Source organism: Lynx canadensis, chromosome D2 (assembly GCF_007474595.2).
Source record: "Lynx canadensis isolate LIC74 chromosome D2, mLynCan4.pri.v2, whole genome shotgun sequence".
Taxonomy (NCBI): domain Eukaryota; kingdom Metazoa; phylum Chordata; class Mammalia; order Carnivora; family Felidae; genus Lynx; species Lynx canadensis.
In genome coordinates, this window is record NC_044313.2 from 51,766,376 (window position 1) to 51,790,897 (window position 24,522).

Sequence of the window (24,522 nt, forward strand, 5' to 3'; positions counted from 1 at the left end):
CTGCAGTGTGGCAAAGAAGGGAAGGGGCAAGGGGTCCTCACTGGAGCCCCTCCCCCTCCATCTCCAACACTGGCCACTCCTTTCCTCCATTTCTTCCCTGGGTACTAAGGGGAGGAGGCATAACAAGACCAAGTGGGGCTGAACCAAGTAAAATATGCCCGAGTCTTGTGCCAAGCCAGCAGCACAAACTTGAGCAAATTAACATGCATATATAACCCCCAAATGTACTATTCGGCAAAGCACCACCTTACTAATAGAGGCTTAGAACGAAGGAGTGAACACACACGCGCACACACACATACACACACACACACTGAAACTTTCTTTTACCAGAGCAAAAGCTGGGAAGAAAAAACTAACAAGCCTTAGTGAAAGCTAAATCCTGTCTCGGGTTAGCTGTTGCATTCAGCTTGATGTTGCATTCAGCTTGATGTTGTGAAATTAACAAAAATGTTCCCTTGGCATTTAAATTCTTTTTCTTCCCTTTTTCCTCCTCTTAGCAGAGTGGGGGGTGACGCATAAGTCAAAAGACAAAGCAACTTCAAAACAAAATCAGTTACTTGTAAACAATCCTTGTGGGTATTTTCTCCCCTGCTCTCCCCGCCCCCCCCCCAAGAAAAACAGCCCTGCCAGTTGTAATAGAAAGCCAAGTAAAGATAAATCAATTAGCTTGCTAATTTCTCCCCTCTCATTTACTTAGCTCTGCACTGTATTTGTCGTAATTGACTACAATTATGTTAATTACTAACTCCAGTATAATTACTATATTTATTGTCATTGAGCATGCGATGTACCCACAGCAAAGCTGGCATTTGTCGGGCATCAAGAAAGCAAACTGTCGAGAGGTGATTCTCTGCAAACTGGCGGATGTGGCTTCAGCAAATCAAAGGGCAAAAGAGATTTCATGCAATGTTAGTTTGAAAGCACCGGTTCATTAAGGATATTAATTTTCTGATAACTACACATTTAAGCATGACACACTAGAGCAGTATCTACAGGATTTCGCAATTATTAATGCGTGACAGTTTCAAATGCTAAGTGAATCAATTAAACAGCAGCATTCACAATTTGAGAAGAGATAACTGCTTCATAACTACCTAAGACTACAATTTTCACATGACAAAAAAGAGCCATTGAGGCGCCTTCAAAACCTGACAGGTCAAGAAAGAAGTTTGAAACAAAAGCACCTTACAACCATCATCTCTCCTCTTTACTTGTCAGATCAACTTTGCTAGTGTCTCCCCAGAAACGGCATCACATGCCAGCTGCCACAAGGTGATTTTTCATGTCTTGTCAAAGAAATCTTTTATTCTATTTGCTCTGCATTAACATGTTACATTTATTGATCAAGGGCCTGTTCGGCAGCCACAGCAGGGCACTGAGCTCTCCATGCCTACGGGGCTTTGATGTCCCGGTGACATTCGAGCCCGAATAATGCACATACTAAATGGATTTAATGCAGAAATGTGTTTGGGCCTGACAGTTACATTAATAACAGCCCCTCACACTGATAAATATGCAATTGCTACTATTAAGAGTTACCCAATTACGGGGAAAATATTTCTCTACCTTATAAATAAATCCATCAAGGAAAAAAAAAGTTTCAACAATGGTGCATTTTCTTAAAACACTTCTCCAGCTGCAGAAAATGGGGCATGTGGGGGTTAACACCCCCTCTCTTTCCCCTCCAATTGTTTTTAATAAGTCTTGCTTTATCTCACGAATGGTTTGGGTGTTTTTTTTTAAACCTCTTTTGTTGGTCTTCCCTGCTCTACCCGTCTTATTTCTTCAGAACCAGAGAAAAAGCAGACACCCAGGAGACTGAAAATTGGGTTCTGTATAAACTCAGAGGAGCTTAGGGGAGGTGGTGCAAAGGTGCGGGGCACATAGCTGATCTCCATAATGATGGGTCTGGAGGAGGAGGTGTCTTTACACACACACACACACACACACACACACACACACACACACACACACGAAACCCGAACATGTCTCTCTCCCTCATTTAAAGCCCTAAGTGACCTTGTGCCGTGGCAGTGATGGGGTTGGGGGTGTGAAAGGAAAGGGAAAGCAGCTGGGAGAGAAGAGACCTTTTATTAGAAAAGTCTTGGCCAGGGAGAATTTGTAGTTATTATAGCCTTGCAATTAAACACAGACACCAAGCAAAAAGCATTATCACTCCACTTTCATCATCAAGGAGCAGAGCACAGCTGAAATCCCCACCATTGCAGTCCCTGAGGAGACCAGAAGAAAGAGGGTTTTCAGATGGTGGGTGTGTGTATGCAAGTCAATACATGTGCAAGTGTGTGTACACACACACACACACACACACACACACACACACACCCTTTTTCTCTCTCCAGGCTGGGACATAGAACAATCTGAGACACAGCAATTGCTAAGCCACTTTTCCCCATGACCGTGACCTGCATCTGAGCCAGATCTCACAGCTCAGAGGGCAGTAAGAAAGTGAGTTCCCTGGGAAGTCCCCACCTTTAAGCCAGCCCAGGTCTCACAAGGTCTTGCAAACCCAAAAGTTTCCAAATCAGGGTTTTGGGAAACAGGAGAGAAAATACAACAGACAGAACTCGAAGCCTACAAGGGTCTCCAAACTGGAGGATCCACTGTGACCCCATGATGGTGGCTTCCACAGGCTACTCAGGATTTTCAAGAGGAAAAATAAACCTTCTCCCTCTGCAAGGAAATATAGGCTTGGAAACAGCCACCCATCTTCTCACACCCAAAAAAGCAACAAGTTCTACCTTAAGAAGCAGTTTGGAGTAACTGTAAAGCTAAAGTCAACCCCCTGGAGGCCATTTAATCCCTGTTCTCCCATTTAATCACAGGTGTAGTCTGGGGCCCATTTCTTCCCCATCTGGGTCTCAGTTGCTTCATCTGTAAAATGTGGGTATTAACAGTCACACTGTAAAAACACTTTGCAAAGACTGAATGAGATAGATAACACTTTAAGTGTCCTGCTCAGCTGTGGCATGTAGTAATACTGGTTATTAATAAGTTAATAAACAACACTCATGTCACTTGTTTGACACTTGTCCCTGGACCCCCTTGGAGAATGAAGCCAGCTACCTCTCGGTACTTATTTGCAAGGCTACTGTATTGTGAGGCTCAAGAGGGCCACTCTGCAGCCCATCTGGCACAGGACTGAGGTCTTTCTCAACAAAGCATAGTTGGCATAAGGGAAGAAGTACTCTTCGTCCAAAGCAGTCCTAGGCCCTGCAAAACATCTCTGGCTTCACTGGCTAAATGCTCGTAGAGCCCCTACTTCCATCATTGTGACAGAACTTTGTACTCACTGGCTCTTCAAGTTCTCAACCACAGAGTCTGAAAGGGTTAAGCTTGCCAATCTCCACCCTCTTCCCCCAAATCACCACTGCTTCCAAATGCCACCCTGACAACATGGAAGGCAGCCTTGTCCACATGCACAGTGATGTCCTCAGGATAGAGAGAAGGGCCAAGGGAGAAGGTAGAGCAGTGAGGCCCAAGTTCAAAAAGCTCAGGGAGAGGGGCACCTGGGTGGCTCAGTTGGTTGAGCATCGGACTTCGGCTCAGGTCTTGATCTCAGTTTCATGAGTTCGAGCCCTGCATTGGGCTCTGTGCTGACACCTTGGAGCCTGGAGCCTGCTTCAGATTCTGTGTCTCCCTCTCTGACCCTCCCCTGCTCATGCTTTGTCAAAAATAAAAGAAAAAAAAATTTTTAATTAAAAAAAAAAAAAAGAGCTCAGGGAGAGAAACTTTATGAAGAAAGGAGAATTAAACCCAAGATTCTGATGGAGTAAAATGGATGACAAGAGAAATAAGAAGGCAGTACTAGAAAATCTAGGAACTTCTTATCCAAGAGGCAAACACAGTAGGAAATATGGAGACACTCTTTTAGGAAGTGCTTTCATAATCATACTGTAGGTTAGAGGGGCCATCATCTATGAAAAAGCTGAACCTCATTATGGCCCCTTAGACCAATCTCTCCAACCTCCCACCACTTTCCCAGCCCAGTCTTACCCACAGTGGCTCAAAACCCATTTTCTCTGGCCAAAGGCTAAAAATCCAGCAAGCCAGGACATTCTTGGAGGAGGAAGAGGGTGGTGTCATTTAAACCTCACTCACGGGGGCCTGAAACTTGCTCTCTCAGGGATCTTCCCTCCTCCCTTTAAGCTGTTTTTGGTGGTGCTACTGTCATGGAGGTCACTTGAGAAAGTGTAAATACAGGAAATTAAAGTCTTGCTACTGGGACGTTAATCATTACCTGCCAAGTCATTCTGCACTTCACCTTTTGGTTTTATGTTCTATTGGTAGCTGGAGACATGAGAATGGCCACTGATTCTCTTGGTAGAAAAAAAGATGCTTTTCACCACATTGCCCAGCTTAGAAACAACACTTATTCAACATGCAAAGACCCATGCCTCATTGGAATTCATCACTGACCTACAACTATTTGGAAAATTCAGTAACAGCATAGCTTTCTAAAGTCTATCTTTTCTACCATCATCTCTTTCCCTCAAGGTTTCCTGACAACTCTGTTGCTACCCTCACTTCACTATCGGCATGCTCTCCAAGCAAGACCACTACATTTGCGTTTTAAAAAACAAGTATGAACAAGGTCCCTGACTGCAAAGAAAGGATTTGATAAAGATCCATGCCAACAGAGCATACCCTTTGAACTGTTCTCCTGAGAGCCTGAGTGGGGAATTAGCTTTTACCCATTCCCACCCGATATGAACAAAGGGATGCTCCTGGCTGGCAAAGATGAAAAATACGTAGGAGAGGACTGGGTTGAAGCTAGGAGATGTCCAGGACAGCTGGAGAACTTAAGTATACTGGTTAGGATAGGCTAGGTTACACTGCATCAACAAACACCCTAGGGGCGCCTGGGTGGCTCAGTCAGTTAAATGTCCAGCTTCAGTTCAGGTCATGATCTCACGGCTCATGAGTTCAAGCCCCATGTCGGCTCTGTGCTGACAGCTCAGAGCCTGGAGCCTGCTTTGGATTCTGCCCCTCCCTCTCTCTGCCCCTCCCCTGTTCACGTGCGCACGTGCGCAGTCTCTCTCTCTCTCTCTCTCTCTCTCTGAAGAAACAAACAAGAAAAACCCTGAACTTTTTTTAATGTTTATTTTTTAAGAGAAAGAGAACACAAGCAGGGGAAGGGCAGAGAGGGAGACAGAATCTGAAGCAGGTTCCAAGCTGTTAGCACAGAGCCCAATGCAGAGCTTGAACTCATGAAACTAGGAGATCACGAGCTGAGCCAAAGTCAGAGGATTAACCAACTGAGCCACCCTGGCACCCCAGAAATACCCTAAACTCAAACAGATTTAGTTCTCATTTAAAGTTTGTGTCCGGGGCGCCTGGGTGGCACAGTCGGTTAAGCGTCCGACTTCAGCCAGGTCACGATCTCGCGGTCCGTGAGTTCGAGCCCCGCGTCGGGCTCTGGGCTGATGGCTCAGAGCCTGGAGCGTGTTTCGGATTCTGTGTCCCCCTCTCTCTCTGCCCCTCGCCCGTTCATGCTCTGTCTCTCTCTGTCCCAAAAATAAATAAACATTGAAAAAAAATTTTAAAAAATAAAAAATAAAAAAAAAAAATAAATAAAGTTTGTGTCCAACATGGATCAGCAAAGGGTTTTGCTCATTTACAGTCAGAACCTAAGACTGATTACAGCAGGTAGGAGAATAATTGACAAATTGCACACTAGCTTTTCGCGTTTCTGCCCATTGGTCACACCAAAGGATGCAGAGATGTGTAAACATACCATGTACTAAAGGAGAAGAAATCCTGAATGTCCATTAAGAATCCCAATTACGAGGCTCCTGGGTGGCTCAGTTGGTTAAGTGGCCGACTTCGGCTCAGGTCATGATCTCGCAGTCCCTGAGTTCGAGCCCCGCATCAGGCTCTGTGCTGATAGAAGCAGGCTCCAGGCTCTGAGCTGTTTCTGTGTCTCCCTTTTTCTGCCCCTCCCCATTTGCACTGCCTTTCAAAAATGAATAAATGTTAAAAAAAAATTTTTTTTTTTAAATAATAATCCCAATGACTACAACAGAGTGAGATGGCCCTGTGGAGGGTTAAGCCTAGGCTTTCAGCCTCCCCACCAACACGTTTTAGTTCTAACTGTAGCTATGCTTATGAAGACCTACTATGTGCCAGGTAATTTGTTAGGCACTTTACACAGTTACACACTCAGGATTTTTGCAATTAGCCTAAGGGCAGTTAAACAACTGGTGAGTAATTCGAGAGGAGGATTTCAAGCCAGGGTGGTGGAACCACAAAGCGTTGGTTCTTTTTAATTTCCACTGCCCATTTTCCCAATTTAGCATCAAGTTACCAGATCTAGTTTAATCTAGCAGTTCATAACAGACACAGAAACGGTTGTGTGCCTGTCCTCGAATCCTTTACAGTGTGCAGTGGAGAGTCCACCTCACTGCCTTGGTGGAGATAGGGAGCACAGAGCCACCATTTCGGTACTGGAGCTTCCCCAACTCCCCAGTCTTTCACTTTTATCCTGGTCAAAGTCAGGGAAGCAACAAGCAATCTTCCACCTGAGACATTTTCTCCTAAGCAATTCTCCCATTGAGTGCATTTATCAGAGTGATGCTAAATACGACACAAGAACAATTTTTAAAACCTAAGATTCCTGTTGCCATATATCAATTAAACCCTCTCAATTTTATTACCAGAATGACATAGGTGTATTTATCACCATTTGCCATGCGAGCCCTGCTCTGCCCACTGTGTTCAACAAGCTCAGCGAGCAACCCACTCAAACTACTCAGGGCCCTTGCAGGGAGTGGGATGAGTACCAGAGATAACTCAAGCCTTTCCCCATCAGGGAAAAGGGGAAACTAAACCTGAAACAACTCATTAACAAGAGATCTTTGCCTTGAGCAGATCAAGAAACCAGCACTGACTAAAGCATAGGATCTCCTTATTGATCTAAAAATATAATCTGAAAACCTCAACAACAAGCTCAAGGAAGAGTTTGGGATAATAGGTATTCAAATAGTCTTCGTAGCAGAAATTGGTATAACCTCTCAAGGGCAATCTGACATCTTTGTCAAAGCCCTCTGACAATTCTGTCTCTAGGAGTTTGTCCCAAGAAATTAGTCAGAGACCTATTCATGAGTGCTACAAGAATAGAGATATTTTTAATAGTAAGAATCTGGAAACAATCTAAATGTCCGACACTAAGAAATAAGCCTTTAAAAACTGTAATGCAGTATTGATAGGAAAATGCTTCCAACACAAGGTAAACACCACCAACATTTTTAGACATTTGGCATTATAAGATTGGAAGACAAAAGCATAAGAGACTCTTAAAAACTGAGAACAAACTGAGGGTTGATGGGGGTGGGAGGGAGGGGAGGGTGGGTGATGGGTATTGAGGAGGGCACCTTTTGGGATGAGCACTGGGTGTTGTATGGAAACCAATTTGACAATAAACTTCATATACTGAAAAAAATAAAATTAAATTAAAAAAAGAAAAAGTTCAAAAATCTCTCTAAAAAAAAAATAAATAAATAAGATTGGAAGACAATAAAACATCAACAATGGTGATTTCCAGTGCTAAGACTATCAGGGATTTGAAAGAGCGTTTCCTCATACCTGAGTTTAACATGCCTATACTGACCATGTTTTTATTTTATTCTGTTTTAGAGAAAGAACACAAGCCAGGGGGAGAGGGGCAGAGGAAGAAGCAGAGAATCTCAAGCAGGCTCCACACCCAGCACAGGGCTAGATTCCACAACCCTGGGACCAAATCAAAAACAGCAGGGCAGAGGAGAACTGGGAGGCTAAAGTAACTACATGTGAAGAATTCCACCACCAACCCCCCACCCCCTCACCCCCGTTTACATGTTTGCTCCTTCTAAACCCTATGCCACATGCCTACATTAACTATTAAGAAAATGAATATAATTCCTTGCCTAAAAACAAACTATAGCCTAAAATACAAACGGACTACAGCTGATTTGGGGACCTATGGTGTAGCAAAATTTGTATTAGAGTTATTGCTCTGTTTAAGGCAATACTGTAATAGGATTATCTGGATGGGGGGTGGGAGTGAAGCCTGCAGAGATGTTCTTTAAAGAACAGGACAATAATTTTTCTGTATATAACAAAGCAAAAAGAATTTTGGGTTTCTGAGGGCAGCTCTAGGAAGAGGGTAAGTGACATGGAAAAGTGAGAAACAGGCTGGGATAGGCACCCGGTCACCTGCAAGAAGCCTGACCTGAAGGAGAGCTGCAACCAGGGAAAAATTCTGGCAACAGAGCACCTAAAAGCTTTCCGGGAACAATGCTAGCCCAAGCTTGTCTCCTGCCATGTGCTACAGTACTACCTACCTCCCCCCAGTATACCTTGAACTGGTAGTAAAAGTACTACTATATTACACATAGTAATGCTGTGTTGGGCTTGGGAGAAATGAAGGGAATGTCTTGAGAGGGGGCAGTATCTTGAATAGACTGCCAAGAGGTAAAACAGCAGACAACAGAGCAGAGAGTGATTGTGAATCCAGGTGCGGGCAAACTGACCAGGTAGTACGCTCCCCAGATCCCATGCAAACAGCAAGGCAGGGCTAGGGAGAAACTTTCTACAGAATGTGATGGGGACTCACATTATTTCATTTGGATATGATGAGCCCTACAGCCTGGTGGGCTTTGGGTCCTCTGTTATATACCTATTTAGAAGTTTATCATCTTTCTTTTTCCCTTCCCCTTTTCTCTCCCCTCCTCCACTTTAAGAATTAGCCAAGAATCTGGGGTACCTGGGTGGCTCAGTCGGTTAAGCCTTTGACTCGTGGTTTCACATCAGGTCATGATCTCATGGTTTCCTGAGCTCAAGCCCCACATCAGGCTCTATGCTAATAGCACAGAGTCTGCTTGGGGTTCATTTGTTCTCTTTCTGCCCCTCCCCGGCTTAGACTGTCTGTCTCTCTCAATAAATACATTTAAAAATTAAGAATCTAAAATATTTTGATCCAGATGAAGACAGAGATAGAGACCAGGGCTTGAATAAGCTCACATCTTCCTCCAACACCCAAGAGAAGGTAGTGTCGCATCCCCTAACCCACCCGCCCTTGTGTAAACAAGACAAAGAGGATCCAGCCCCAACACATCCACATTAAATCAGGACTGCTTTTCTCTATTCTGGTCTCTAAGTCCCTCCAGCTTAACCAAGTCCTCACATAAACTCTTCCTGAAACTTAGACCTCACCCCTCCATTGCTCATCCCTGCCCCAATCCAGTTATAACCCAGTATGGCACTGACTATCTGCCAAGTATAGGCTCCTGACCAAATGGGATAGCACCTCAACAGAAATTTTCTCAACAAAGGAGAATCAAATTCACAACTCCCCTCCTTCCAAATCATTTTTACTAAAATTCCTCTCACTGGATTACCCTGCCTCTACGACTAGTCATTTCCTACAAATCCTTATAGATCCAGACCCTCAGAGCCCCTTCTCACTGCTGACCCTGCTCAACACACACACACACACCCCTCTCCCAGGGTCCAGCCTCTTCTCTGCCAAAGGGAGGCAAGGCAGGGCCTCCGAGTTTGACAAAGACAGCTCTGTTTCCTTAGACCTGACAGCCCAGTCCCATGACCTGTCCCTGCTGACATGCTCCCTCGTGGGGCACAGCCTCCTCCAACCCACATCCAGGCTCCCACCAGCAAGGTGGCAGTGGCCAGAGCCACAACACCCCAAGCCTCTAGAAGCCAGTCACACAGAAAGAAGTCCCTCCAATGCCCAAAGAAATGCTTTCCCAGAGTCTGCAATGGGGAACTTTTTAAGGTGCACACATGTCCAGGCTGTGTACTTGGTCTTCTCCTTGGGTACTGGGACCAAAAATCATCCTTAAATATCTTTAGAGTCAGTTTTTTTTTTCCTTTGGCACCCTCTCATCACTACATGTTAGTTTGTGACTTTTCAGTTTCCCCATCTTCCCAGCAGCACACAAACCCTTTGGGAGTCAGGGAGAGCACGTACACAGTGTCCACGTTCTTCTTAACACCCTGGATGCCCCTTCCCTGAAGACAGTGCATCTCTGGAAGTACCAGCCCAAAAGGCTCTGTTGGCTCAAAGTCCCCTCAACCCGCTGGTGCCTTAATCACCTGAGTTTTGTCCATCTTCTCTCAAATTCTCAATTCCTAGTGTCTGGACTCAAAGTCTGGGAGAGAAAGACTCCAGAGCATGGAAGCATGAACGTGCCCGAGTCCCCTCTCGCCTTCCACCCCACAACAGTCTGTTCCATTCAGAGGACAGCACAGTTCTCAAGGGGACACTTATGAGAAAAATCCGGCATGGAACCAGCTCATTAGGAAAAGTCACCATCCTGAACCCTGCTCATTTATTCATTTCCCTGATATCTGCTTTCCAAGTTCCTCTTGCTTCCCTCTTCCAAGCCCCCAAACCAGTCCCAAGTGGTAACCTTCTATGAAGAAATCAAGGAACCATCTGCATTTTCCAATGGAATAATATAGAAGATCACACTTAGCTTTTGCCAAGACTGAAGCAGTTGTTAGAGTTCCCCTCCCCCCGTCCCATGCCATCAGTGTTTGAATTACTCTGGGAGTAGTAATTCCATCTGGGATTGGATGTCATCGGGAAGAAATCACAAATATTTGAGGTTCCAATTCATTTAAAAAGAAAAAAAGAAGCACGCATATATACACCCTACCTGTGATTTGGCAAATCTTCGGGAGATGGGGGCACCCCAAAATGCTCTTACTGGTTCCATCCCATTCCTTCCCCAAGAGTATTCTAACTCGTCTACATGGTATCGGTGAGAAAGGAAAAGAACAAAGGGACACAATGACGGTCCTCTTGTAGGACCTCAGGTGAGGTGGAGGATGTCCACACACAGCTTTTTCAGTGGCACAAAGAGGCTAACCAAAGAATCATCTGAAGCATAGTCACACTTTTGGGGTCGGATTCCACACATCTCAGAGCCCCACACCCTATGCAGAGCTGGATGGGAACTTTTACCTGCAGGCTGTTACCAAGGGGACTGGGCCTCCCGGCCTGGTATCTTGTGAAGGGTACATACCTCAGAAGGTTAAAACTCAGATCAAGCCTTTTTGCAAAATGTCCACAGTCCCTGCCGAGGTGCTCTGGAATTTCTCTGCAGTCCTGGCCTATGTAGGACACCTGGAAATTAAATGGAACAGAAACAATGTGGCAAACGGAAATCGCCCAGCTGCTCCCAACCCTGAGTCATTGATCCCAAGATTGCTTCCGCAACTTTAAACACACGCCCCTCACACACAAGAAGGCCACATTTGTGTCCTTTTCCTGAGCAAATCGGCTTTGGGGGCTTCACGGACTCTGCCAATAGTTCGCCTTTCTTGGTACACTTAGCATGATGGAGACTAATCCCAGCACAACAGAAACTGAACTAAAATTGGCTAGATTCAGGTGTCCAAAAAGGCTCCCACATCAGAACACATTGATATAATCACAGCAATCAGCTTCTTGCTCAGAGGCCTTTCCAACAGCTGCCCCTCTGGCTCTCCTCCCCATCTCCCCTCCCTCAAATACTCTGTTATGCACATTACCTCATAAAAGACAGAGCAGATGCACTCACCGGCATTCAATCTGCAGGGCGCTGGAACAAACAGGGTTGGACAAGAAAACCTCCCCAGATCACCAATCCCATCTTATACCACGGTGTATAAAATATCCCCCACACTCTGAACAAAGTTGACTTGAAGGTGACAGGACAACAGTGGCCACAGCTTCCAAGCCTCTCTCCTCCAGGGATCCTTCTGCAACCAACCCCAACAGGGCTGCAGAGCAATTCCCCTTAGGCCTTCTCTTATATCATCACCATCAACCACCTAGTGTGTGCCCAAATATTAAGAAGGTGAACTGCAATTTGATGCCAGAACTTCTGATTGTGGCAAGGTTGGAGGGCTTGCTCACTGCTCCAACCACTAGGTTTTTGAAACCCACTTTTTAGAGGTAGATGTCAATCCAACCACAGTGTACTAATCCCAAAACCCATAAAACAAACCCATGGGTGAGAGTTGGCCAATGGATCAAAATATAGGAGACTTCCCTAAAGGGCTCCCTACCTCCAATGACGAGGTAGAAATTCAACCCTATCACATGGACTACAGTCTTGACCCTTTCTCCCTACAAATGCATATCCTCCTATACATACAGGTAAGAATATCTTGGAATGAGTAAGATTCCCCAGGGGATTATGCTTCCTAATGGGGAATAGGAATATGGTGGCCATATTGCATTCTAGATATTAGGATGAACATTGAGGATTACCAGCATTCCATCCTAGAACTACAGAAACACCACTTTCATTAGGACTCGACCTAATTAAAAAAAAAAAAAAAGTCACACTGCACCCTAACACCCCTAATTTTTCAAGTCCTCCCTCAACCCTATCCTATCCAATGGGGGCAAACTGCTGGCAATACAGTATCTTGTGTTCACTCCCCTAGGGACTTCATATCTGGAGAAGAGAAAGTGGGGGAGAAAGGACAGAAAAACAGCTGACTCCAATAAGATAATTTGGACTCAAGAAGATAAAGGCTAAAAAATAAAGGTCTCTAGGTTCAATCTAGCAACCTCCCCTTTCTACAGGGGACCAGTCTTTCCTCAGAACTTCTTGTGGAACAAAGTTCTGCTTCCAAGCAGAGATGGAAATCATACAGCAAGAAGAGACTGGGGATCTAAGGCCTCAGTCAGCCTATGGACTTCAATTTCCCTCAGGATACCCACTTGATCAGCAGCAGTTTCTGTATCAGAACACCGCAGTGACCCTGCAGGCCTGAGGAGAACCCATCCCTTTCACCCCATCATGCACTACCATCTTATATCACAAAGATCTTGAATAATCTGTATAAGTGGCATAGAAGTGGAGATTTAGATGTAGAAACTGAGCTTTGTCCTTATAGACTCACCAAGGACTAAATATGGTAGAGACCCAGTTTCTCAAAACCCATCATGTTTTTTACAAGGAAAGGGAGACTTCAGCACCATGCCCAGTGTTATATAGCTTCTTAATGATAAAGCCTGGAGGAAGTCCTGCACCAGGAATAGGTACTTCCAATTTGGGTGCCATGGAGTTCTTACAACTCCACGTGTGGGTATGGATTTTCTTCATCAACAAATGCTAGTGGTGCATCTATCAGCAGGTTTGGGCTTCAAAAACGCAACTTCCTAGCTGAAAGGTTGCAAACTACCTCAGGATAACATGGCTAAAGCCGCAGAACAGAGTCAGAACATAGACAGGGGGATATTTGCTCCCCCTTTTTCCTCTATAGGATTCCCTTTCAGAGGCAACACAAACACCAAGGAGAGCTATCACCATGAAGCATGCACACCACTTACATGCCTAACAAGACTTTCATCAGCTTGTTTTCTCACATGACATCCCAGGAAAACTAAAGCACAACTTGTTCCACAGTGATCAAGTCTCCAAAATGCAGTATGAAAACCAACTTGATAAGCCATCTGCATGCTTGGACCCAGCACCACCACCACTGCCCCCCACCCCTACACAGTAAACTGGAGCATTTAGAGATGGGAGTTAAGCTGACCACATTTAAGGGTCCAAATCATCTGGAAAAGGCTTAAAGCAGCAAGCAGCCACTGCCAGGCACTGCAACCAACACTCCCAATGAGAAGACAAACATGTTTAAGAAGTGCTCCCGAGTTGAAGACCTTAGGTCTCAGGATGTCAAGAAGCTTCTTGGAGCATCGGACCACCTAATGGAAGAAACAAGGCCAGAAGAGCCAGACCAAATATAGTTTGTTTCTTGAAGAGAAGGGAAATGGAGATTAATAGACCCCAATGCCACAGAAGCAAGAGCACATCCAGACCAAGGGCCATTTCATTTAGTCAATTACCTTGATTTAGACTCAACTGAAGAACAAAGTTTTGTACTTTTCATCTGCCTATCTTATAGCACCTGTATCCCAAGACTTCCACCCTACATGAAATGGTAATAAAGGGACACTATTACCAGAGACATGAAAACATATCAAGAACCCTACAAGGAGGAATACCAGAGAGGCAAAGGAAGAGGTCTGTGCAAAATCCCCCACACATACACATTCTCATGCCCTCCGACCAGAAGCCACCGGGAGTTACCAGACTGTAGGAGACTAGGTTTCTCCTTGCAGTTAGGACAGTCTGGCCATTTCTGTGGATGGTAGGTTTCTTAGTAGACTGAGAGACACTTATTTTATGATGCCTGACCCCAGTCAGGGGTGGGAGATCCTCAATTTTAAATTTGCAGTACTGACAACTGTCAGAGTGGAAACAGACTCTGTGCCCCTACTTACTAGCTGTGTTATCCTGGATGGGTCACAATCCCAGGGAGTTTGTTTCCTCCTCTGTAAACTAGTCTAACACTAACCGCATCCAGAAGTGTGAATAATGGAGCTTACATTTATTAGATGCCTACCATCTGTTACCTAGTCAATCCTCATGAAACAGTCACATATTATCCTCAACTTACTTATAGCAATGAGAGAAGATAACACATTTAAAGTACACAGCACTGTCCTCAGCACCTAGTGGCCACTTGATAAATAGTTGAATCAGACCAATATCCCTAAGAAAGGGATTGGTTATTCCCTGGTCTCTTGGGCACTGAAATCGTGTGCCCAAATTCCAAGTTTGCATTTGTATATACAATTTTATCGATGGCCCTACTTCATCTTAAACTAGTGGAAAAAGACAATTGAAGACTTAATGTTGACATAAATGAGGCATTCAAACCAAGAGAAGGCCAAATGAGGTCAGATTTGTGTTGAATCAAAAGACTTCACAGAGAGGAGTGGAGGGAGGGCTATTTATAGGCCCGTGCAACTCCCAAAACCCAGGGCAACAGCAGTGAGCCCACAGTGGGCTGAAAGCAGAGGAGACCTCATTTCAGCAAAACAGCATCATCCATCTCATTTAATTGTTTTAGTGGTATCATGGTGTTCTTATGTCTTTGCACTTAAACCATCTATTTGGGGTATAGGTCTCTATCAACTTAGAAAAAGTTCTATCTGGTTTTAGGTTTGTGTATTTAACCAACACTGCAATAGAAACTATCAACAGTGAGTTCATGGGAAGGTTCCCCACCCCCCCTTAAGGTGGCTCTATCAAGTTTTGAAAAGTACCATGTGACATACATTTCAGGAACTACATCTTGCTATGGCCATCATTAGCAACTAGAAGGGGCAGAATGCTAAGACCCTAAACCCCAGGGTTGCCACTCAAATCCACTGGCCTAGGTGTTTTAGGACAAGGGGGACTAACACCCCAGGAGTATTTTTTCCAGCCTGCCTTCTCTGGTCCTTACCAGGCAGCTCCATCTGTTTAGAACAGTCCCCTAGGGCCCAAAATGCCTCACACAGGCCAGTGATTACCTTTGAGCAGTTTGGAGTGGGCTAAAAGCAAGGGGTGCACGGGGGAAAAGAAATCAAGTCAGGGAAACGAGGGAAGAGAGAAGGAGGCACAGGAAAGTTCTTAGCCCTACTGTCAAGTCCTCCATGAAGCGGGAAGAAGCTATACCCAAAGAACGCTGGGTCTGAAATGCAGAGACCTGCAGTGGGGGAGGAGGTGGGGGGAGATATTCTTGGGCAGAGGCCGCCTCCTCCAGCTCCTCCCTCTAGGCAGGCATGTTAACTCCCAAAAGCCCCTTTTCCCTGATAAATAAGACCCGCCACCTTCAACCTTTCCCACAGGCTGGTACCTCACTGGCCTTCTCACTTCCAAACTCTGAGAAGAGGAAAACATCTGCCCAAAGTAATCTCAAAATCTAACTGTGCCTGACACTACCTGCCTTAGGCAATCCAAGGGGAGAGCTTCAAAACCTCAGAACTATTTCTCTAGGGTGTGCAAGGAAAGGTGGGAAGAGGGCTGGCTTAATCAGAGGTTAAAAAAGACAGACCTGGCTTTTCCAGAAGGTAAAAGGCACCTGGGCCCAGCATCCCTCCAGCAATGACTAAGAACACCTGAGGCTTCACTACAGAGCTGAAAGCAAGTGAGGCTAGGTGTCTGTCACCCAGAGTTGAAAAGAATGTTGTCATTCCTCACAGACACCTGTACAGGAAGTCAGGTGCTGAATGAGATCTTGCCATTTGTGACAACATGGATGGACCTACAGGGTATTATGCTAAGCGAAGTCAGTCCGAGCAAGACAAATACAATGATTTCGCTTACATGTGGAATCTAAAAAACAAACAAAAAACAAAACTGGACTCAAATACAGAAAACTGGTTGTTGCCAGAGGGGGAGGAGGAGAGGCAAAAACAAGCGAAGGGGATTAAGAAATACAAACTGCCAACTATAAAATAAGTCACAGGGATGAAAAGTACAGCACAGGGAATATAGCTAATAATATTGGAATAAGGTCATATGGGGAAAGATGGTAACCACACTAGTGGTGAGCAAAGTATAATGTACAGAATTGTAGAATCACTATGTTGTACACCTGAAACTAATGTAACATGGTATGCCAACTATATAATATAGAACTAAAAAAAGAAATCAGGTGCTGAAATAAAACTGGAGAACTTTAGCCTTCTACCTGCCTTGAATAAGGGGTCTATGTTTAGGATCCAGAGGCAGTTTGGAAGGGAGCCCCCAAACCTGGCGCCTGCACGAATACATTATGATTTCCACGTCTTTGGTGGTCCCTGGGTACTTTCACCATCCCCGGTGCATTCAAAAAACAAAACAAAAAACACCTGAAATTTAGAGTTTACAATTTCATTAGTATGAAGACGATTACATTAAAGTGTTCTTTGGCCAAAGTAATTTTCTTCTGATTATGAAAGAAATTAACACTTTTTATCAGCCCCAAAAAGTACCATCAGCTGTGGGCACTGCCAGCTTCTCTGACTGATGGAGAAACCATCCCTGCTGGCCCCAGCAATGAGCACTAGAGACAGAAGGAGGTGGAGGAGACCTGGGCTACCTTCCCTTGCTTCCCCCACAGCCAGGGGGTGTCCTCATCAAACCAGGGCAGGCCTAGACACGTGAAAGAGTCCCCAACTGCAGACGCACCCCCTGTGGTTGGACCAGGAGCCTTATTCTAACCTCGGATGGCCCCATGCCCCAGCATTCCCTCCCCAAACCCGTTGCCCCAAGCGAAGGCAGGGTTCGTCCCTGGCGAACTTACTTGAGTTCCACTGACCACGAGCCCGGCCATGGCGACCGGGCAAACGCGCGGCGCTGAGCGCAGGCACAGAACACGGAGCGCGGCAGCAGCGAGCGGCACAGCCCGGCGCGCAGTTCCGCAATAAATAGTCAGCTGACCCGGCGGAAGCCCGAGGCGCGGGCGGGTGTCGGGACCTGGGTTCAGCTTCTCGCGGGGCACTAGCCCTTGGCCTGGCCCTCGCACAGGTGAGCCTTGTTCCCCCAACCCCGCCCCGCCACGCTCCGCAACAGGTGGTGCCCAGCGCTGCGCGCTCAGACGAAATGGCATGACCCCTTCCTTGACTTCCCCGCGGCCCCCGGGCGCCCTAGGACCCCATAGCTCCCTGGGAGGCCAGGGAAACAGGAATAGCATCCCCAAAAACTCCACGCCCAGAGCTCTACTGCATTAGTCGGGGGGGGGGGCGGCTGTTGGGGGGAGGGCTTCCCATGAGGGGGTCCCCCACGGAGCAGTTAGCCCCGGGGCATGGAGAACGGGCCTTTCCTGTATTTCACAATCCAGATTACATAACGGTCCTCAACTGTGGGAAGAAGGGGCCTCTTGGCCCGAACTCCCCTCCCCAACTTCGAGGGGAAGGGGGAAGTTGAGAGGTTGGAAGGACACCTAATGGGCGGAGTTTCCATTTGTAGTGGGAGGAAGGGAGAATTGAATTTCCCTATAAATAAAGTGCTGGCTCAGCTAAAAGTACCCCAGCTTACAGTAATAAACCCTAGGGGAGACGAATCAATGATGTCCCCTAATTTCAAGTTTCTCTTATTCTCTCCCTCCTCACAGGGAAAAAGTATTTGTGATGCTCCAAGTCACCCTTGCGGTCAAATTCCTCCACCGCCGCTTCCCCCCCCCCACCCCCCCACCCCCCCCACCCCCCACACACACACACTCCTTCCCCTCAGCTGGAAATGAGAGGTGGTCATTACTGCCTCCTTCAACAGGCCTCTTCCATCAAGCTGGGTGGGCAGCTCATGCCTGTCCTCAATTGAAAGGAACCAGATTTTCTCCGTGTGAGTTTTTGCCTTGCTGCCTCCATCCCCAGGATGCACAAAGCTATTACCAGATACTTCATGTCACATTATCACCAGCCTTCCACTGCAGCTAAGAGCCAGCCCAGCCTTAACCAACCTCTCTCCCCTGCTCCCTCCATACCAGTGAGTATAGTTTTCCCTTCTCCCTGGTGAATGGTGCTTAAGTCCTGCATGCCAGGCTCCAGGTCTCAACTCAGTAGACCTACTGATAATTGTAGCTTCTACCTCTGTGGAGGGAGCATTCACAGGGTTTTTGTTTTCATTGTTCCATGCGTCTAAACAGCACTTAGAAACCCATTTGTGCAGCTGATGATAATTATGATCATGGTTAAGCATATTGTGGCTATCATCATTGTCTCTCGGGCTGGGTGCCGACACATTGTAATGTTGGCCCTTCCTTCTTGTCAGCATTCTAATGAATGGTGTTGACCTCTGAGTGTTGACCTGCCTGCCCCTCTCTCTGCTGGGAAAAGCCGACATAGCACAGTGGAGCTGTAAGAACAGAGACTTGGCTGTGTTTACTTTGGGGGGTTCCAGGAAATGCTGCAACAAAAGGTCCTTCAGGCCAAAAAAGAAAGCTTGCCCTCCAGAGATAAGGGGGATCAAAGGAATCTTCCAAGATCTACTGCCCCCCAGACCAGCTCCTCATGCTCCTCTCTCCTTCTCTGCTGGACACACCCTCTCTGGTCTATTGTCCGCTTGTGTCTGCTTTCCCTGCCCAAAAAGGAGGAAGTGGGCCCAGGCCCTGACAGGCCTACTGCCCTCCCCACCTTTCACCTTGACCTTCCCTAGAAAGGCTCTGACTGGCAGGAGAGGACATGTGGAAACAGGCTTAAACCTACTCAAAGATGAAATTGGAATGCATACACATACCACCCACAAGGAGGGTGCTTGAGGTCATCTCATCCATGCCCCTGCACTCATACACAGCTTTGTCTTCTGAACACAGATTGCTCTGCAAACACTACCTGCCAATGATGCCAAAGTAGGCAGGGATCTTTTCTACTTTTCCAGACCTCCCTCACTATTTTTCCTTCCTCTACATAGCCCTAGGGTGATCATTCTAAAAGCCCAAGTTGACCGTACCTGAAATTTTTCAGTGCTCCCCATCAACTAATAATAATACAGCCCCAAATCTCCAATATGTCCCTCAAGATATTTTAAAGTTTGTATTTTACTGTTTTTTATTTTGGTTTTTTGGTTGTTTTTTGTTTTGTTTTGTTTTGTTTGAAAGAAAGAGAGAGACAGAGTGCTAGCAGGGGAGAGGCAGAGAAAGAGGGAGAGAGAGATAATCCTAAGCAGGCTCCGCACTGTCAGCACACAGCCCAATGCGGGGCTCAAATTCACAAAATGTGAGATCATGATCTGAGCCGAAATCAAGAGTCGGACACTTAACCAACTGAGCCACCCCAAGATCTTTTATAATTCCATCATGCCTTATCTCTTCTGCCTCCTCCTCCACTTCTCCCATCCTCTGTCTGGCTTTTAATTGTTCTGTCTAGAATGTCTCCCCGCACACTCTTGTGAACACCTGGCATGTGTCCATCAGGTGAATACATCCAGGAGGCCACATAACTAGGGAAATCACAAAAAATAAGGGTAGCTCAGATTGAGGTGGGCTTCACGTCTGAAATCTAAGCTGATGGCAATACAGAGCTACTGAAAGTTCTTGAGCAGAGTAGAAATTTGCTAAATGCAGTGGGGGAGGGCTCCTCTAAAAAGAAACTGGATTCCCCTCTCCTTATTCCCTTCAGCTTTGGAAGTTATCTTCAGAACAGAAGAACAAGAGGAAGGGAGAAGAGAAAAGGACAGGAGGGAAAAGGAGCAGGAGAAAAAGAATTTGGATCTTTGGACCAAAGAAGATTGGAAGGGGAGGATGGAGGACATCCTTATACCTCCTCATCACCTTCTTGAACAAAAAGGAAAATTAAATAGAAATAGCAAAGGTAGGGGTGCCTGGGTGGCTCAGTGGGTTGAGTATCCAACTCTTGGTTTCAGCTCAGGTCACGATCTCACAGTTCATGAGTTTGAGCCCTGAGATGGGCTCTGCACTGATGGCATGGACCCTGCTTGGGATTTTCTCTCTCTCTGCCCTTCCCCGGCTCATACTCTCTCTCAAAATAAATGAACATTTAAAAAAGAGAGAGAGAAAGAAATAGCAAAGGTAAAGTTCTTCAGGTAATATGGCCCTCCCTTTGGGAAGGGGGAAAACAAAAGAACACTGAGATAAGGCTGGCCCAGGAGGTAGACAAATGATTCCTTCGGAAGACAAGGAGTTTACCAAAGTGAACAGAAGAGACAAATCTTGTTGGGGCTTCTTCTTGAGCACAACTCTTTCTGCCTCAGCCCCAGAAGTACTGAGGGGGAGGGAAGGCTAATGCAGTCATCCAGATTCTTCTCCAATTCCCTGCCCCCATTCCAAATAGCCAATTGAGAGTAAGTTGCAGGGGTCCCCTGCCTCACCCCATTTTATCCCACAACTCCTCTGCCCCAGCTTCCAAGGACCAGGCACTGTGCAAGGCACTGGGTGTATACATGGCTAAGACATACAATACACTTCAGGAAAGATTTGTGCTGTGACATTTGCAGTACTATTTCAACAAGAAGCCCTGAAATTGTGATCCTATTTTCTGAACCCCAAATTCAGACATGTAGCCCAATTTGTATGCTGTACTCATGAGGACTACAGAACAGAAAGTTCAAATCAGACCTGGGCTGCTAATGGCGAGCCTGTGAATTCTGGAGCTCTAACACTTGCATATGGGGAGTGAGAAGGTTCAACACTTACTTACCACTAGACATTTCCTTATCACCCTTGATGAAGAGGGCAATATTTTATTCCTACTGTCATCTTTGTTATTATTATTCTCTGGCAGAAAAGGCCCTTTCCCCTAGAGTTCTTCCTCCATTGCATTCCTGCAGACAAAAAGGAAAATCCTGTTTATTTGCAATCAAGGGAGTTGATTCTGAGGTCGACCACAACCAGTGAAACAGAAACTGATTCCTTAAATCCTCCAACTCTGTGCAGCATCAGCTGAGAGGGCAGTTAACAAAGTTTTATTAGCATTCCTACCTATCCTTAGTCAAATTTCTATTCAGCCTGGCCTCATTTCTTTCAGGCCCAACACCTGGGCAGGTTAAGATGATTGCTGTAATTAATCATGCCCCAGCCCCTAGTTCAGACTTACCACATTCAGATTTCAATTAAAAAAAAAATCTGGATGTCTGCATACAGAATGCTCTTTGTTGCTGAAGCAGCCTCCTTGTGGTCTGAAGGAGGGAGTTTAAGAAAGAAGAAAGGTTTCAGGGCCTTATCTGCAGTATTTGCAGGTATGTGAGAGATTAAGGATGATCTAGGCTCCAAAACACCTCCCTGATCTCCCGACTAGAACAAATTACATTTTAAAATATATATATTAAATGCAATCATAATGTTTGGCATGATTATTCATTGCATAAATGTTAGTTTATTATTACCGTATACTATTACAATTATCATTACCATTAATTCTCAGTGCCTCTGAGATCCCTTCTCTTAGGATCTTAAAAGATTTGGTGGTTGTCTCTATTAAAATGCAAATGTTAGGGGAGCCTGGGTGGCTCAGTGGTTAAGCTGCCAACTCTTGACTTCGGCTCAGGTCATGATCTCATGGTTCGTGGGTTCAAGGCTTGCCTTGGGCTCTGTGCTGAGAGCACAGCCTACTTGAGATTCTCTCTCTTTCTCTCTCTCTCTCACTCTGTGCCCCTCCCCTGCTCACACTGTCTCTGTCTCTCTCAAAATAAAAAAAACAAAAACTAAAATGCAAACATTAGCAGGGGGTGGGGAAGGGAGTAGGTTTGAGGAAGGTGAATAGGAAAGGGGCTTCTGCTTTTCACTGTATATCTTCTGTGATTTTTGCAACATGCATACCCTGCTTTTGTAATTAAAAACAAGGAAGGACATTGGATGGAAGGGTCAGGAAAAGAGAATTTATAACTGGAACTGCTACCAGCTAATCTTTTTGCATTATTTTCACAAATCTGAAAAAAGCAATGAAAAACAAATCTTATTTCCCCATTTGCCTGGAATTTACTGGATGCTCCAAGTCCTTGGCTGGGCCCAGAGGGAAGTTATCTCTGACTTGGGGACAGGAGCTCATAGTGGACTTTTGAGAAGGAAAAGGAACATTGACCAGAAGAACCTGCTCAACTTTGTACTGTCCAGTGGGGGAGAGGAAAGCAGTGTCTAAGCCCCAGGTACTTTTCCAGAATCCCAACTTGGCTTGGAGAGGTTCTGCCATTTGGAGGTTGAGGAACACCCCCTGCCCCCACCTCAATTAAAAAGTATAGGACTCAGCAAATGAGATTCTAATCCCATAGATGCTACCCTAGCATACACATTTCCTCAAGTACCCCCAGGTAATTTGTATTGTGATCATCCATCCAGACTTGGCTGCTTTAGAAATCATTTACTCCAACTACTGATTGAGGAAACTGAGGCCTGAAGCATGGAAGGGACTTGCCCAAGGTCACCCAGCAAATGAGCAGCTGACCCTGGGCCAGAACTCTGGTCTTCTGAAGAAAATAAAACAGGACTCCTCCTACATCCCAGTAAGAAGATGGTGAAGAGAATGGGGAAGAGAGCCAGAAAGATGCCATTTCACATCTAATCACTTCTTGTCACGTCGTAACCGTTTTCCTCATATGGAGCCTCACACTGATGGATCAGAAATAACATTTTCAAAGTTATATCTTCAAGGAAATGGCTATTAATGTTCTTCCTCTCCTTTTAGAGTGCTGAGGAATACATATTAATTTTCTCTCTACTTATATTGCCTATTTGCAAATTGTATTCACTACCCAGTGCTCCAATTTGTCCTACCCCTGAAGAGATTATGATGAATAAATGTGTTCCTGGAAATAAAATAAAATACAAAATTTGTCACTGAGATTTATTTTTATAATTATTTACAGGGATTATTTTAGAATATATGGGGGGCAATAATAATAATGCACACAAGAGGGTTCTGGCATGATTTACCAGTATTAATTCAGAGTCTCTTCCTACTTCTCCAAAAGGAGCCGCAGGTCTGTCTGCAGCTCTGAGCCAGGGGTAAAGCAAGTGTCAGCTGCACCTGAAACCACCAGTACCAGGAGGCTGAGGGTCAGATGAAGTGCTGGGCAAGTCTTGTAATGGCCAGTGCCCTGGATTCGAGAGACCTAGCTCTGCTACCATTAGCTGCGTGCCCATGGCTGAAGCCTTTCACTCCTGAGGTCCTCAGTTTCCCTACATGTGAACTAACTGATCTAAGGAGAAATTTACTACTAAAATAAAAGATACACAAGTAAGTATGGACACCTCCCCAAAATAAAGAGTATGTGCTCATTACTAAATATTTCTTGACACCTACTAGGTGTCAGGCACAGACAATAAGGAACAAGACAGATACGATCCTTATTCCTCTGAGGCTTATATTCTGGTGGGAGGACACAGGTAATAAGTAAATAGATAATATAATTTCAAGTATGAGAAATGCATAATTTCCGATAGCAGTGACACATGCTATGAAGATAAAAGCAGACAATGTGAGGTGGGGGAGGGGGTACTAATTTGGATACAATATCCAAGGTCTCTGCGGGCTTTTCGGAGCGTTTCTCCTGTGAAATTCTTGATGAGCAGAGCACAAGCCTGACTTTAGCCCCTCTCATAATAGTTTTGTGGTCCCAAACTGCACAGCCCCAGACAGCTATGGAGTGTTCTGGGAAGTCTTCTCTAAGGAGCAACATTTGGGCTGAAGTCTGAGTAATAAGATGGAGCCAACCATGAGAAGACTCAGGAGAAGGATCTTGCAGGCAGATGGAGAAGCAAATGCAAAAGCTATAGAGTGTTCTGTTAATCTCACATTGCTGTGTTGTCACCTTGCTTGTGTTTGAATGGTGAACTTGAGCTCAAGCTTCCCAGTGTCACCCCAGCCAGAAAGATGGGTATCCCAGGTGTACCTGCACCAGACTCTTAATTCCTCCAAAGCACAGGTGGGCTGAAGCCTTGAGATACTGCAGCTAAAAGCAGAGGCATTCATGGGCACACAGAGGTTCTACAGCCCTATCAAGTGTCTGTGGGGTTTCTTGGGGAAGAAAACACAGAAGGATCACTGACCTTTATACATGACCTCACTGGCACAGACTCTCACAAACACAAAAACACATAACTATATGTGTAACTGCATACACACAAGACACACCAATGCTGGATTCATGGATCCCATCTCATTGCTATAGCCGGACCTCTGAACCCCAATCTGGGACACACCCAGGTCTCCCATCTACTGCAATAGCTACCAGT

At 45.5% G+C, this 24,522-nt stretch overlaps 1 protein-coding gene and 1 long non-coding RNA gene across 2 annotated transcripts in view; one reads left to right on the top strand and one right to left on the bottom strand.

The window, feature by feature from the left end:
* LRMDA (leucine rich melanocyte differentiation associated) overlaps positions 1-17,358 on the bottom strand; it is a 1,027,441-nt gene extending 1,010,083 nt beyond the window's left edge. Inside the window, exons 1-2 of the mRNA XM_030334023.1 lie at positions 17,143-17,358; positions 11,049-11,149 (exon numbers count right to left, since the gene is read on the bottom strand). Of these exons, the coding sequence (XP_030189883.1) occupies positions 11,049-11,149; positions 17,143-17,172 (131 nt within the window). The 5' untranslated portion in view covers positions 17,173-17,358. The remainder of the gene's footprint in view (positions 1-11,048; positions 11,150-17,142) is intronic.
* LOC115526753 lies at positions 17,287-23,093 on the top strand. The gene is made up of 3 exons (XR_003972746.1): positions 17,287-17,366; positions 17,953-18,323; positions 22,627-23,093. It is a non-coding gene; the product is annotated as an uncharacterized LOC115526753 (long non-coding RNA).
* Positions 23,094-24,522: the final 1,429 nt, after the last annotated feature.